The following is a 14,800-nucleotide window of genomic DNA, read 5'->3' as shown; positions in this document are numbered from 1 at the left end:
CTGCAGTTCATACAAAACTCTTCTGAGCCGCTCTAGTAGAAGAACTCACATTTCTCCTTCAAACTCTTCACTGGCTGCCAGTTTCTTTCAGGATCATTTTAAAATTCTGGTTCTTACTTTCAGATCTATTCATGGTCAGACCTTCATGATCTGATCCAGACTTACATGTTTCCTTCAAGAAACATCTCAAGACACTTTTATTTTAGCTTTTCCTTGATTCTCTGAGACTCTTGTGTTCGTCTCTGTGTTGATCTTTTAAAGTATATATTTTAACTGTGTATTGTTTTTGTTTGTTGAAGCGCTTTGTGACCCTGGTCTAGAAAGATCTTTACATATAACCTTTACTTACTTAACTGAATTGTGACGTTGATGAGAAACAAATGATCACTTTTGACCCAGAGTTCAGTTTTTCTGCCGTTAAAATAAAACGACGGCTGGGCGGCAAAGTATTATGTGATATGTTCAGGTCACCGTTACTGAGAGGGTTGTTCAGAGGGATTTCAACTTATATGCAACGTTTGCAAGTTTAATAAATAACTTTCTTAAATCAAACGAGTGTTTATCGCGAGATTTTCAAAAGGAATCCTTGTAATAAACGAAACACCGTATTTTCACGTAACACTTCCTGTTTGTGTTGAACTTACAACACTAGTTCGTTTCATTTGAATCGGAGTCTGACTCTACAGATCAAGAAGATGTGAACTCGTTCCCTCAGAAGCAGACGTTCTCGCCTCCTCACCTGGTGCTCGGGTTGATGTACTTCCCGACTCCCGCCTTGAAGGCCTTGGGGGTCAGATCCACCTTCTTGGGCGGGGCGCTGAACATCAGCCTCTCCTCCTCCTGCTTCTGCAGCTCCTTCTCTCGTTCCACTGCGATCTGAAAGTCACGCGTCGTCCAATCAGAGCCGTCGATCGGTGCTGTCCGACTCCATCACAAGATGGTTCAACGACGAATATATATTCAGCAAACCTTCTCTGACAGGAAGTATGACGAGGTCGTCTTTTAGCATAAATATCTTAGTGTTCATTTCCAAACAAATGTCTCTAACATCAGTTTTCATCTTCTTAGACTTGTTGACATCCATAGTATCTGCTCCTCGTCTCAAACGAACCGCAGCCTCACCTTGGCGTCCGCCTCCTCGTACGGATCCACGAACACGCTGGCGTTCAGAAGCTTGATCTCCGACTGCAAGGACAGACAAAGGTTTATTTCTGGTGATTTTATCCTCTGGTGCTCGAGCCATGTTTACATTTGGAGTTCCTGGACTGTGGCGTTTACTCGAGTGTGTTTAAAGATCATCTTCTGGGAACAGCTTTGTTTACTTTCTTCTCCGTGTGGAGCTCGTGTGTTTATTAAGACTCAAGACTGGTTACCTTCGCCGGGAGCTCCTCGTGACCTCTCGTGACCTCTCCTGACCTTTAGACGCCGCACGCGTGGATTTAAAAACGTGTCTCGGCATAAAGAACGTGAAAAGTGATTCTTCAGTGATTGGATGGTCATTGGTCGAGCTGCTGAATCAACTCATCTTGACGTACAATAATAAAACATTTTTGGTCCAAAGCTTCAGCATATTTGAGTCAGAATTTTAAAGTTTACAAATGGACCTTTAAAGTCCGTGACCTGTGACCCCTTCAATGTTTTCTGTACCCGAACATTTAGACGAGACGCTGTAGCAACATTTAACACAAGCTGTGAATGTTGAACATAAAACAAACTTGTATGAAGTTTTTATTCAATTAAAAACGACTCTAATGCTCTAAATATAACAACATAAACAATTGTCTGGACTTTTTAAAAATCACTAATAAATCCAAAATAGAAACTTGACTTAGTTCCCCTAATAAAGAGTTTATAGTTATTTATTAGTATTGTATACGTGTTATGAACTCCTGTGAGAATGAACAATCAACTCTAATCATTGAAATATATATATATATTTTTAAAGCCAAACTTTCTATCAAATAGTTACACTTAAGATCAAGGTAAACAAGAATAAACGACTTATTCTCACGAGTACAAGCAGCAAATCAGAAACAGCATCTGGTTCAGTAAACATTGGAGAAACGAGTCAATTCTCGGTTCATTTGTTTTCAACGATCTACCACAAAAACACACGAATCCGCTCGTCATACCTTTGGTTTGTCAGTTTTAGGATCGCTCTCCACCTGCTCCATCGCCGTCAGCGCCTCAAACCCTCCAACGACTCTGAGAAAGAAGGTTTCTTTACTAATGGTTTATTTAATTTATCATTTTCATATACAAGTAACTTGTTTAAAGACCACAACTGTCTAAATGTGTGATTTTAAAACTCGTTTACATACAACTGGAGGATGCATTTGATTAAACATGGACAGATATGAAAAGTTTTTAATTTAGTGACGATTGATCAGATATTGATTTACTTGACAGGAATATTTCAAACTGTGTGGAAAACAAGGGAACATTCTAAAAACACCTGCGGACATTTTAGAAAGTGCTGTGATTCGACTAAAACATCCCTCAGGAATGAAGATGAACTCGTCAGACTCTCTGGACTAAAAACCATCAGAGTAACGACTCAAAACGGCAAACATTTTTCACAGAGACGACCATCGGAAACACTCCCTTTTCAAAAGCAGCTTTGGGTATTTTTAGTTGCCTTTTTCCAAAGTAAAGCCGACGTCACGCTCGGCTGAACAAGATGAGGAGAATCCAGCAGGTCAGACGCCGGCGTCTACTGAATTTTTCAGCTCTTTGTTCTGTAGTTACAGTCTCTCGACGTGTCGGAGAACAAAACAACGGCTCAGAGAAATGCAGGAGGACGAGAGGAAGAGATGGATGAAGCGTCAGGAGAGGAAGAGATGGATGAAGCGTCAGGAGAGGAAGAGATGGATGAAGCGACAGGAGAGGAAGAGATGGATGAAGCGTCAGGAGAGGAAGAGATGGATGAAGCGTCAGGAGAGGAAGAGATGGATGAAGCGTCAGGAGAGGAAGAGATGGATGAAGCGACAGGAGAGGAAGAGATGGATGAAGCGACAGGAGAGGAAGAGATGGATGAAGCGTCAGGAGAGGAAGAGATGGATGAAGCGACAGGAGAGGAAGAGATGGATGAAGCGACAGGAGAGGAAGAGATGGATGAAGCGTCAGGAGAGGAAGAGATGGATGAAGCGACAGGAGAGGAAGAGATGGATGAAGCGTCAGGAGAGGAAGAGATGGATGAAGCGACAGGAGAGGAAGAGATGGATGAAGCGACAGGAGAGGAAGAGATGGATGAAGCGACAGGAGAGGAAGAGATGGATGAAGCGTCAGGAGAGGAAGAGATGGATGAAGCGACAGGAGAGGAAGAGATGGATGAAGCGACAGGAGAGGAAGAGATGGATGAAGCGTCAGGAGAGGAAGAGATGGATGAAGCGTCAGGAGAGGAAGAGATGGATGAAGCGACAGGAGAGGAAGAGATGGATGGAGCGACAGGAGAGGAAGAGATGGATGAAGCGTCAGGAGAGGAAGAGATGGATGAAGCGTCAGGAGAGGAAGAGATGGATGAAGCGACAGGAGAGGAAGAGATGGATGAAGCGTCAGGAGAGGAAGAGATGGATGGAGCGACAGGAGAGGAAGAGATGGATGAAGCGTCAGGAGAGGAAGAGATGGATGGAGCGACAGGAGAGGAAGAGATGGATGAAGCGTCAGGAGAGGAAGAGATGGATGAAGCGTCAGGAGAGGAAGAGATGGATGAAGCGACAGGAGAGGAAGAGATGGATGAAGCGTCAGGAGAGGAAGAGATGGATGAAGCGTCAGGAGAGGAAGAGATCGATTAAGCGTCAGGAGAGGAAGAGATGGATGAAGCGTCAGGAGAGGAAGAGATGGATGAAGCGTCAGGAGAGGAAGAGATGGATGAAGCGTCAGGAGAGGAAGAGATGGATGAAGCGTCAGGAGAGGAAGAGATGGATGAAGCGACAGGAGAGGAAGAGATGGATGAAGCGTCAGGAGAGGAAGAGATGGATGAAGCGTCAGGAGAGGAAGAGATGGATGAAGCGTCAGGAGAGGAAGAGATGGATGAAGCGACAGGAGAGGAAGAGATGGATGAAGCGACAGGAGAGGAAGAGATGGATGAAGCGTCAGGAGAGGAAGAGATGGATGAAGCGACAGGAGAGGAAGAGATGGATGAAGCGACAGGAGAGGAAGAGATGGATGAAGCGTCAGGAGAGGAAGAGATGGATGAAGCGACAGGAGAGGAAGAGATGGATGAAGCGTCAGGAGAGGAAGAGATGGATGAAGCGACAGGAGAGGAAGAGATGGATGAAGCGACAGGAGAGGAAGAGATGGATGAAGCGACAGGAGAGGAAGAGATGGATGAAGCGTCAGGAGAGGAAGAGATGGATGAAGCGACAGGAGAGGAAGAGATGGATGAAGCGACAGGAGAGGAAGAGATGGATGAAGCGTCAGGAGAGGAAGAGATGGATGAAGCGTCAGGAGAGGAAGAGATGGATGAAGCGACAGGAGAGGAAGAGATGGATGGAGCGACAGGAGAGGAAGAGATGGATGAAGCGTCAGGAGAGGAAGAGATGGATGAAGCGTCAGGAGAGGAAGAGATGGATGAAGCGTCAGGAGAGGAAGAGATGGATGAAGCGACAGGAGAGGAAGAGATGGATGAAGCGTCAGGAGAGGAAGAGATGGATGAAGCGTCAGGAGAGGAAGAGATGGATGAAGCGTCAGGAGAGGAAGAGATGGATGAAGCGTCAGGAGAGGAAGAGATGGATGAAGCGTCAGGAGAGGAAGAGATGGATGAAGCGTCAGGAGAGGAAGAGATGGATGAAGCGACAGGAGAGGAAGAGATGGATGGAGCGACAGGAGAGGAAGAGATGGATGAAGCGTCAGGAGAGGAAGAGATGGATGGAGCGACAGGAGAGGAAGAGATGGATGAAGCGTCAGGAGAGGAAGAGATGGATGAAGCGTCAGGAGAGGAAGAGATGGATGAAGCGACAGGAGAGGAAGAGATGGATGAAGCGTCAGGAGAGGAAGAGATGGATGAAGCGTCAGGAGAGGAAGAGATCGATTAAGCGTCAGGAGAGGAAGAGATGGATGAAGCGTCAGGAGAGGAAGAGATGGATGAAGCGTCAGGAGAGGAAGAGATGGATGAAGCGACAGGAGAGGAAGAGATGGATGAAGCGTCAGGAGAGGAAGAGATGGATGAAGCGACAGGAGAGGAAGAGATGGATGAAGCGTCAGGAGAGGAAGAGATGGATGGAGCGACAGGAGAGGAAGAGATGGATGAAGCGACAGGAGAGGAAGAGATGGATGAAGCGTCAGGAGAGGAAGAGATGGATGAAGCGACAGGAGAGGAAGAGATGGATGAAGCGTCAGGAGAGGAAGAGATGGATGAAGCGACAGGAGAGGAAGAGATGGATGAAGCGACAGGAGAGGAAGAGATGGATGAAGCGTCAGGAGAGGAAGAGATGGATGAAGCGTCAGGAGAGGAAGAGATAGATGAAGCGTCAGGAGAGGAAGAGATGGATGAAGCAACAGGAGAGGAAGAGATGGATGAAGCGTCAGGAGAGGAAGAGATGGATGAAGCGTCAGGAGAGGAAGAGATGGATGAAGCGTCAGGAGAGGAAGAGATGGATGAAGCGTCAGGAGAGGAAGAGATGGATGAAGCGACAGGAGAGGAAGAGATGGATGAAGCGACAGGAGAGGAAGAGATGGATGAAGCGACAGGAGAGGAAGAGATGGATGAAGCGACAGGAGAGGAAGAGATGGATGAAGCGACACGAGAGGAAGAAGCGTCAGGAGAGGAAGAGATGGATGAAGCGTCAGGAGAGGAAGAGATGGATGAAGCGACAGGAGAGGAAGAGATGGATGGAGCGACAGGAGAGGAAGAGATGGATGAAGCGTCAGGAGAGGAAGAGATGGATGAAGCGACAGGAGAGGAAGAGATGGATGAAGCGTCAGGAGAGGAAGAGATGGATGAAGCGTCAGGAGAGGAAGAGATGGATGGAGCGACAGGAAGAAGAGATGGATGAAGCGTCAGGAGAGGAAGAGATGGATGAAGCGTCAGGAGAGGAAGAGATGGATGAAGCGACAGGAGAGGAAGAGATGGATGAAGCGACAGGAGAGGAAGAGATGGATGAAGCGTCAGGAGAGGAAGAGATGGATGGAGCGACAGGAAGAAGAGATGGATGAAGCGTCAGGAGAGGAAGAGATGGATGAAGCGTCAGGAGAGGAAGAGATGGATGAAGCGTCAGGAGAGGAAGAGATGGATGAAGCGTCAGGAGAGGAAGAGATGGATGGAGCGACAGGAGAGAAGAGATGGATGAAGCGTCAGGAGAGGAAGAGATGGATGAAGCGTCAGGAGAGGAAGAGATGGATGAAGCGACAGGAGAGGAAGAGATGGATGAAGCGACAGGAGAGGAAGAGATGGATGAAGCGTCAGGAGAGGAAGAGATGGATGAAGCGACAGGAGAGGAAGAGATGGATGAAGCGTCAGGAGAGGAAGAGATGGATGAAGCGTCAGGAGAGGAAGAGATGGATGGAGCGACAGGAAGAAGAGATGGATGAAGCGTCAGGAGAGGAAGAGATGGATGAAGCGTCAGGAGAGGAAGAGATGGATGAAGCGACAGGAGAGGAAGAGATGGATGAAGCGACAGGAGAGGAAGAGATGGATGAAGCGTCAGGAGAGGAAGAGATGGATGAAGCGACAGGAGAGGAAGAGATGGATGAAGCGACAGGAGAGGAAGAGATGGATGAAGCGTCAGGAGAGGAAGAGATGGATGAAGCGTCAGGAGAGGAAGAGATGGATGAAGCGACAGGAGAGGAAGAGATGGATGAAGCGACAGGAGAGGAAGAGATGGATGAAGCGACAGGAGAGGAAGAGATGGATGAAGCGACAGGAGAGGAAGAGATGGATGAAGCGTCAGGAGAGGAAGAGATGGATGAAGCGACAGGAGAGGAAGAGATGGATGAAGCGACAGGAGAGGAAGAGATGGATGAAGCGACAGGAGAGGAAGAGATGGATGAAGCGTCAGGAGAGGAAGAGATGGATGAAGCGTCAGGAGAGGAAGAGATGGATGAAGCGTCAGGAGAGGAAGAGATGGATGAAGCGTCAGGAGAGGAAGAGATGGATGAAGCGACAGGAGAAGAAAAGAGATGGATGAAGCGTCAGGAGAGGAAGAGATGGATGAAGCGTCAGGAGAGGAAGAGATGGATGAAGCGACAGGAGAGGAAGAGATGGATGAAGCGACAGGAGAGGAAGAGATGGATGAAGCGTCAGGAGAGGAAGAGATGGATGAAGCGACAGGAGAAGAAAAGAGATGGATGAAGCGACAGGAGAGGAAGAGATGGATGAAGCGTCAGGAGAGGAAGAGATGGATGAAGCGTCAGGAGAGGAAGAGATGGATGGAGCGACAGGAAGAAGAGATGGATGAAGCGTCAGGAGAGGAAGAGATGGATGAAGCGTCAGGAGAGGAAGAGATGGATGAAGCGTCAGGAGAGGAAGAGATGGATGAAGCGTCAGGAGAGGAAGAGATGGATGAAGCGTCAGGAGAGGAAGAGATGGATGAAGCGTCAGGAGAGGAAGAGATGGATGAAGCGACAGGAGAAGAAAAGAGATGGATGAAGCGTCAGGAGAGGAAGAGATGGATGAAGCGTCAGGAGAGGAAGAGATGGATGAAGCGTCAGGAGAGGAAGAGATGGATGGAGCGACAGGAGAGGAAGAGATGGATGAAGCGACAGGAGAGGAAGAGATGGATGAAGCGTCAGGAGAGGAAGAGATGGATGAAGCGACAGGAGAGGAAGAGATGGATGAAGCGTCAGGAGAGGAAGAGATGGATGAAGCGACAGGAGAGGAAGAGATGGATGAAGCGTCAGGAGAGGAGGAGATGGATGAAGCGTCAGGAGAGGAAGAGATGGATGAAGCGTCAGGAGAGGAAGAGATGGATGAAGCAACAGGAGAGGAAGAGATGGATGAAGCGACAGGAGAAGAAAAGAGATGGATGAAGCGTCAGGAGAGGAAGAGATGGATGAAGCGTCAGGAGAGGAAGAGATGGATGAAGCGTCAGGAGAGGAAGAGATGGATGGAGCGACAGGAGAGGAAGAGATGGATGAAGCGACAGGAGAGGAAGAGATGGATGAAGCGTCAGGAGAGGAAGAGATGGATGAAGCGACAGGAGAGGAAGAGATGGATGAAGCGTCAGGAGAGGAAGAGATGGATGAAGCGACAGGAGAGGAAGAGATGGATGAAGCGTCAGGAGAGGAGGAGATGGATGAAGCGTCAGGAGAGGAAGAGATAGATGAAGCGTCAGGAGAGGAAGAGATGGATGAAGCAACAGGAGAGGAAGAGATGGATGAAGCGACAGGAGAGGAAGAGATGGATGAAGCGTCAGGAGAGGAAGAGATGGATGAAGCGTCAGGAGAGGAAGAGATGGATGAAGCGTCAGGAGAGGAAGAGATGGATGAAGCGACAGGAGAGGAAGAGATGGATGAAGCGTCAGGAGAGGAAGAGATGGATGAAGCGACAGGAGAGGAAGAGATGGATGAAGCGTCAGGAGAGGAAGAGATGGATGAAGCGACAGGAGAGGAAGAGATGGATGAAGCGACAGGAGAGGAAGAGATGGATGAAGCGTCAGGAGAGGAAGAGATGGATGAAGCGTCAGGAGAGGAAGAGATGGATGAAGCGACAGGAGAGGAAGAGATGGATGAAGCGACAGGAGAGGAAGAGATGGATGAAGCGACAGGAGAGGAAGAGATGGATGAAGCGTCAGGAGAGGAAGAGATGGATGAAGCGACAGGAGAGGAAGAGATGGATGAAGCGACAGGAGAGGAAGAGATGGATGAAGCGTCAGGAGAGGAAGAGATGGATGAAGCGTCAGGAGAGGAAGAGATGGATGAAGCGACAGGAGAGTAAGAGATGGATGAAGCGTCAGGAGAGTAAGAGATGGATGAAGCGTCAGGAGAGGAAGAGATGGATGAAGCGTCAGGAGAGGAAGAGATGGATGAAGCGTCAGGAGAGGAAGAGATGGATGAAGCGTCAGGAGAGGAAGAGATGGATGAAGCGTCAGGAGAGGAAGAGATGGATGAAGCGACAGGAGAAGAAAAGAGATGGATGAAGCGTCAGGAGAGGAAGAGATGGATGAAGCGTCAGGAGAGGAAGAGATGGATGAAGCGTCAGGAGAGGAAGAGATGGATGGAGCGACAGGAGAGGAAGAGATGGATGAAGCGACAGGAGAGGAAGAGATGGATGAAGCGTCAGGAGAGGAAGAGATGGATGAAGCGACAGGAGAGGAAGAGATGGATGAAGCGTCAGGAGAGGAAGAGATGGATGAAGCGACAGGAGAGGAAGAGATGGATGAAGCGTCAGGAGAGGAGGAGATGGATGAAGCGTCAGGAGAGGAAGAGATGGATGAAGCGTCAGGAGAGGAAGAGATGGATGAAGCAACAGGAGAGGAAGAGATGGATGAAGCGACAGGAGAAGAAAAGAGATGGATGAAGCGTCAGGAGAGGAAGAGATGGATGAAGCGTCAGGAGAGGAAGAGATGGATGAAGCGTCAGGAGAGGAAGAGATGGATGGAGCGACAGGAGAGGAAGAGATGGATGAAGCGACAGGAGAGGAAGAGATGGATGAAGCGTCAGGAGAGGAAGAGATGGATGAAGCGACAGGAGAGGAAGAGATGGATGAAGCGTCAGGAGAGGAAGAGATGGATGAAGCGACAGGAGAGGAAGAGATGGATGAAGCGTCAGGAGAGGAGGAGATGGATGAAGCGTCAGGAGAGGAAGAGATAGATGAAGCGTCAGGAGAGGAAGAGATGGATGAAGCAACAGGAGAGGAAGAGATGGATGAAGCGACAGGAGAGGAAGAGATGGATGAAGCGTCAGGAGAGGAAGAGATGGATGAAGCGTCAGGAGAGGAAGAGATGGATGAAGCGTCAGGAGAGGAAGAGATGGATGAAGCGACAGGAGAGGAAGAGATGGATGAAGCGTCAGGAGAGGAAGAGATGGATGAAGCGACAGGAGAGGAAGAGATGGATGAAGCGTCAGGAGAGGAAGAGATGGATGAAGCGACAGGAGAGGAAGAGATGGATGAAGCGACAGGAGAGGAAGAGATGGATGAAGCGTCAGGAGAGGAAGAGATGGATGAAGCGTCAGGAGAGGAAGAGATGGATGAAGCGACAGGAGAGGAAGAGATGGATGAAGCGACAGGAGAGGAAGAGATGGATGAAGCGTCAGGAGAGGAAGAGATGGATGAAGCGTCAGGAGAGGAAGAGATGGATGAAGCGACAGGAGAGGAAGAGATGGATGAAGCGACAGGAGAGGAAGAGATGGATGAAGCGTCAGGAGAGGAAGAGATGGATGAAGCGTCAGGAGAGGAAGAGATGGATGAAGCGACAGGAGAGTAAGAGATGGATGAAGCGTCAGGAGAGTAAGAGATGGATGAAGCGTCAGGAGAGGAAGAGATGGATGAAGCGTCAGGAGAGGAAGAGATGGATGAAGCGTCAGGAGAGGAAGAGATGGATGAAGCGTCAGGAGAGGAAGAGATGGATGAAGCGTCAGGAGAGGAAGAGATGGATGAAGCGTCAGGAGAGGAAGAGATGGATGAAGCGACAGGAGAGGAAGAGATGGATGAAGCGTCAGGAGAGGAAGAGATGGATGAAGCGTCAGGAGAGGAAGAGATGGATGAAGCGACAGGAGAGGAAGAGATGGATGAAGCGACAGGAGAGGAAGAGATGGATGAAGCGTCAGGAGAGGAAGAGATGGATGAAGCGACAGGAGAGGAAGAGATGGATGAAGCGTCAGGAGAGGAAGAGATGGATGAAGCGTCAGGAGAGGAAGAGATGGATGAAGCGACAGGAGAGGAAGAGATGGATGAAGCGTCAGGAGAGGAAGAGATGATGAAGCGTCAGGAGAGGAAGAGATGGATGAAGCGTCAGGAGAGGAAGAGATGGATGAAGCGACAGGAGAGGAAGAGATGGATGAAGCGACAGGAGAGGAAGAGATGGATGAAGCGTCAGGAGAGGAGGAGATGGATGAAGCGTCAGGAGAGGAAGAGATAGATGAAGCGTCAGGAGAGGAAGAGATGGATGAAGCAACAGGAGAGGAAGAGATGGATGAAGCGACAGGAGAGGAAGAGATGGATGAAGCGTCAGGAGAGGAAGAGATGGATGAAGCGTCAGGAGAGGAAGAGATGGATGAAGCGTCAGGAGAGGAAGAGATGGATGAAGCGTCAGGAGAGGAAGAGATGGATGAAGCGACAGGAGAGGAAGAGATGGATGAAGCGTCAGGAGAGGAAGAGATGGATGAAGCGACAGGAGAGGAAGAGATGGATGAAGCGACAGGAGAGGAAGAGATGGATGAAGCGTCAGGAGAGGAAGAGATGGATGAAGCGTCAGGAGAGGAAGAGATGGATGAAGCGACAGGAGAGGAAGAGATGGATGAAGCGACAGGAGAGGAAGAGATGGATGAAGCGTCAGGAGAGGAAGAGATGGATGAAGCGTCAGGAGAGGAAGAGATGGATGAAGCGACAGGAGAGGAAGAGATGGATGAAGCGACAGGAGAGGAAGAGATGGATGAAGCGTCAGGAGAGGAAGAGATGGATGAAGCGTCAGGAGAGGAAGAGATGGATGAAGCGACAGGAGAGTAAGAGATGGATGAAGCGTCAGGAGAGTAAGAGATGGATGAAGTGTCAGGAGAGGAAGAGATGGATGAAGCGTCAGGAGAGGAAGAGATGGATGAAGCGTCAGGAGAGGAAGAGATGGATGAAGCGTCAGGAGAGGAAGAGATGGATGAAGCGTCAGGAGAGGAAGAGATGGATGAAGCGTCAGGAGAGGAAGAGATGGATGAAGCGACAGGAGAGGAAGAGATGGATGAAGCGTCAGGAGAGGAAGAGATGGATGAAGCGTCAGGAGAGGAAGAGATGGATGAAGCGACAGGAGAGGAAGAGATGGATGAAGCGACAGGAGAGGAAGAGATGGATGAAGCGTCAGGAGAGGAAGAGATGGATGAAGCGACAGGAGAGGAAGAGATGGATGAAGCGTCAGGAGAGGAAGAGATGGATGAAGCGTCAGGAGAGGAAGAGATGGATGAAGCGACAGGAGAGGAAGAGATGGATGAAGCGTCAGGAGAGGAAGAGATGATGAAGCGTCAGGAGAGGAAGAGATGGATGAAGCGTCAGGAGAGGAAGAGATGGATGAAGCGTCAGGAGAGGAAGAGATGATGAAGCGTCAGGAGAGGAAGAGATGGATGAAGCGTCAGGAGAGGAAGAGATGGATGAAGCGACAGGAGAGGAAGAGATGGATGAAGCGTCAGGAGAGGAAGAGATGGATGAAGCGACAGGAGAGGAAGAGATGGATGAAGCGTCAGGAGAGGAAGAGATGGATGAAGCGACAGGAAGAAGAGAAAGAAGACGAGATGCAGACAAAAACACTCCAGAGTTACATAACCGCCTCGAAGACGTAGATGAGAAGAAAAGATGTACATTTTAAACGTATATAGAAAAGTCTTACCTTCCGAACACCGTGTGCTTTCTGTCCAGATAGTTGCACGAGCGGAAGGTTATAAAGCTGTGAAACAAACAAACAATTAAAAGCAGAACAAATGAAGACGAACAGAAGCTTCGGCTTGAATTAAACGACTTAAAAACTTGATGACAGACATAACAGCAAAAGTATTAAAAGAAAAGAAGAAAAAAAAAGAACACCATGAACGACATAAAAAACGAATAACTTAATAATTAATTTCTTGCCGTGATTTAATTGATAATGAATAATAAACATCATACGAAGTAACATCTTAAATGACTCCATTGACTCGGACATTAGCAGCAGTGACTCTAAATGCTAAAACTCAAGAAGAGAATGTTCTATGAATAATTAGGGATGATAATGGTAAAAAAAAACAACTTTGGATAAATTAATGGATCTTATGATTCGACACCTTTTCACTCGACGTGATGTCGTTGCTACGGCAACAGCAGTGTCACATGCATATATCAATAGAGTAAAAGCTATTCAGAGCATCAAGTCTTTAGAAGTTAAGTCTGAAATTGATCAAATCTATTAAATAAACGTCACTTGAGTGACGACCATCACAGGTTGTTTTAAATAAAACCACTAAAACTCCAGACCTCACGTCTTAATCTCATCTCAGTGAACGAACCTGATGGCTTCAGGGTCTAATTAAAACTCATTTAAATTAAGATAATCCACAGCAGCTGAAAACCACAATCATCCACATGTTAAAACGACCTCATCTGACAAAAACTCTTACACAAGATCTGTCGTGAAGTTCAGAGACTGACATACAAAATTGACAAGATCACACAAGATTGATTCTTCATATTTCACACACGTTCAATCAAATTAAAAACATAAATATCATCATAAAGATCATAAATCGTTCTTTTTACTTCAAATGTATCAGTATTTTCTCTACTGGCAAATAATAATAATCATTTTAAAAGCCAGGTTGAAGGTTTCTTCAAATTATTATCAAATTATTATCAAATTATTAGCGGTAAATGTGTTGTTAAAATAGGTTAAAACAAGACCAACAAGAAATAATAACAACTAGCAAGAAAAGGTGCATAAAGATAGTTCAACAAGTTTGCTACACACTGATCTACTCTGTGTTCAAGGCCGTTTTATTTTGTGAATGGACTGAATACACTTAAACCGTTAAAACTAAATCCTGCATCAACAACATATCTACATTTTTATCACGAAGTGAAGCTGATAAAACAAAAACCATATTTCAGAGAAGCTTCAGCAGCGACACTTCATCTCTCATGTCTCCTCTAGTCGTCGAGCACCAAACATCAGCCACCTTCATGTTTCCTGCAGCTAACAAGACGAAAAAGATTCTTACAACTGGGACTTGTTGGTGTCGGGCCCCGAGTTAGCCATGCTCAGGATCCCTCGGCCCGTGTGGGACATGTTGGGCTTGAACTCGTCCTTGAAGGGGGTCCCCCAGAACGACTGTCCCCCTGTGAGAGGAAGACGAGGCGAGAAACAAGTTTATTTTAACTCAGTTTGTTTTGACTGAACATAGTTTTATCCTAAACAAACCACTTAGTTCCTCATTAACTGATGTATTTAGTTGTGAACGATCTCACAGAATCAAACAATTATTTTATTTTATTATTAAAATTGTATTATTACACAAGAACAGCTGCTTACGTTGGGTAGTCTCTTCAGTTCCGGTTTCAATAATTATATCTTTGAATCTAATCCTACATTTCTATACATCATACATAATGTACCAGTAAAAAAAACTTTTATTTTCATTTCTGTTGCTTGATAAATAGTTTTCTTTGCTTTATCTTTTTGTTTAAAATGTGTGTAATTATGCTGAGTTATCGACTAACAGCTTTAGAATAAATATGTTTTTAGAATCAGGAAATAACTCGACAGCTCCTTCTTCTACTACTTTTTAACGCTGATTGTAACCAGTCTGTGAAACACTATCACTGACACTTAACAGAACCTTTTGCCAAACAAAACATGTTTTAAGTTGTGTTTCATTGTGTTATTATTGTTGTTTTGTGGTAAAATGAGTGTTTTTTCTCGAGACATTTACGTCGGTATCTGCTCTGAAGACGTGTCGTCAGTGACGTAGCTTCAGTTTAGCTTCAGTTTAGCTTCAGTTTAGCTTCAGTTTAGCTTCAGTTTAGCTTCAGTTTAGCTTCAGTTTAGCTTCAGTTTAGCTTCAGTTTAGCTTCATCTACGTCACCAAGATGACGGCACTGAAGTGTTCATCCATCCACACTCAATTTTCTGGCCATTTGAGTGCTCATGGCGCACTACATTTTCGCACACTGCTAGTTGGTACTCAAAATACT

General features: G+C 46.8%; 1 protein-coding gene across 1 annotated transcript in view; it reads right to left on the bottom strand.

Annotated features, from left to right (window-relative positions):
* ppil2 (peptidylprolyl isomerase (cyclophilin)-like 2) overlaps positions 1–14,800 on the bottom strand; it is a 40,372-nt gene that overhangs the window by 2,822 nt on the left and 22,750 nt on the right. The window contains exons 15-19 of the mRNA XM_087813193.1: positions 13,828–13,945; positions 12,468–12,524; positions 2,133–2,205; positions 1,123–1,185; positions 740–876 (exon numbers count right to left, since the gene is read on the bottom strand). Coding sequence (XP_087669319.1) covers positions 740–876; positions 1,123–1,185; positions 2,133–2,205; positions 12,468–12,524; positions 13,828–13,945 — 448 coding nt within the window. The remainder of the gene's footprint in view (positions 1–739; positions 877–1,122; positions 1,186–2,132; positions 2,206–12,467; positions 12,525–13,827; positions 13,946–14,800) is intronic.

The sequence above is a fragment of the Callionymus lyra genome, chromosome 1 (assembly GCF_982586985.1).
Source record: "Callionymus lyra chromosome 1, fCalLyr1.hap1.1, whole genome shotgun sequence".
In the NCBI taxonomy this organism is placed as follows: Eukaryota; Metazoa; Chordata; class Actinopteri; order Syngnathiformes; family Callionymidae; genus Callionymus; species Callionymus lyra.
The sequence above is the reverse complement of the archived record's forward strand: the minus strand, read 5'-3'. Positions and strand labels throughout refer to the sequence as shown.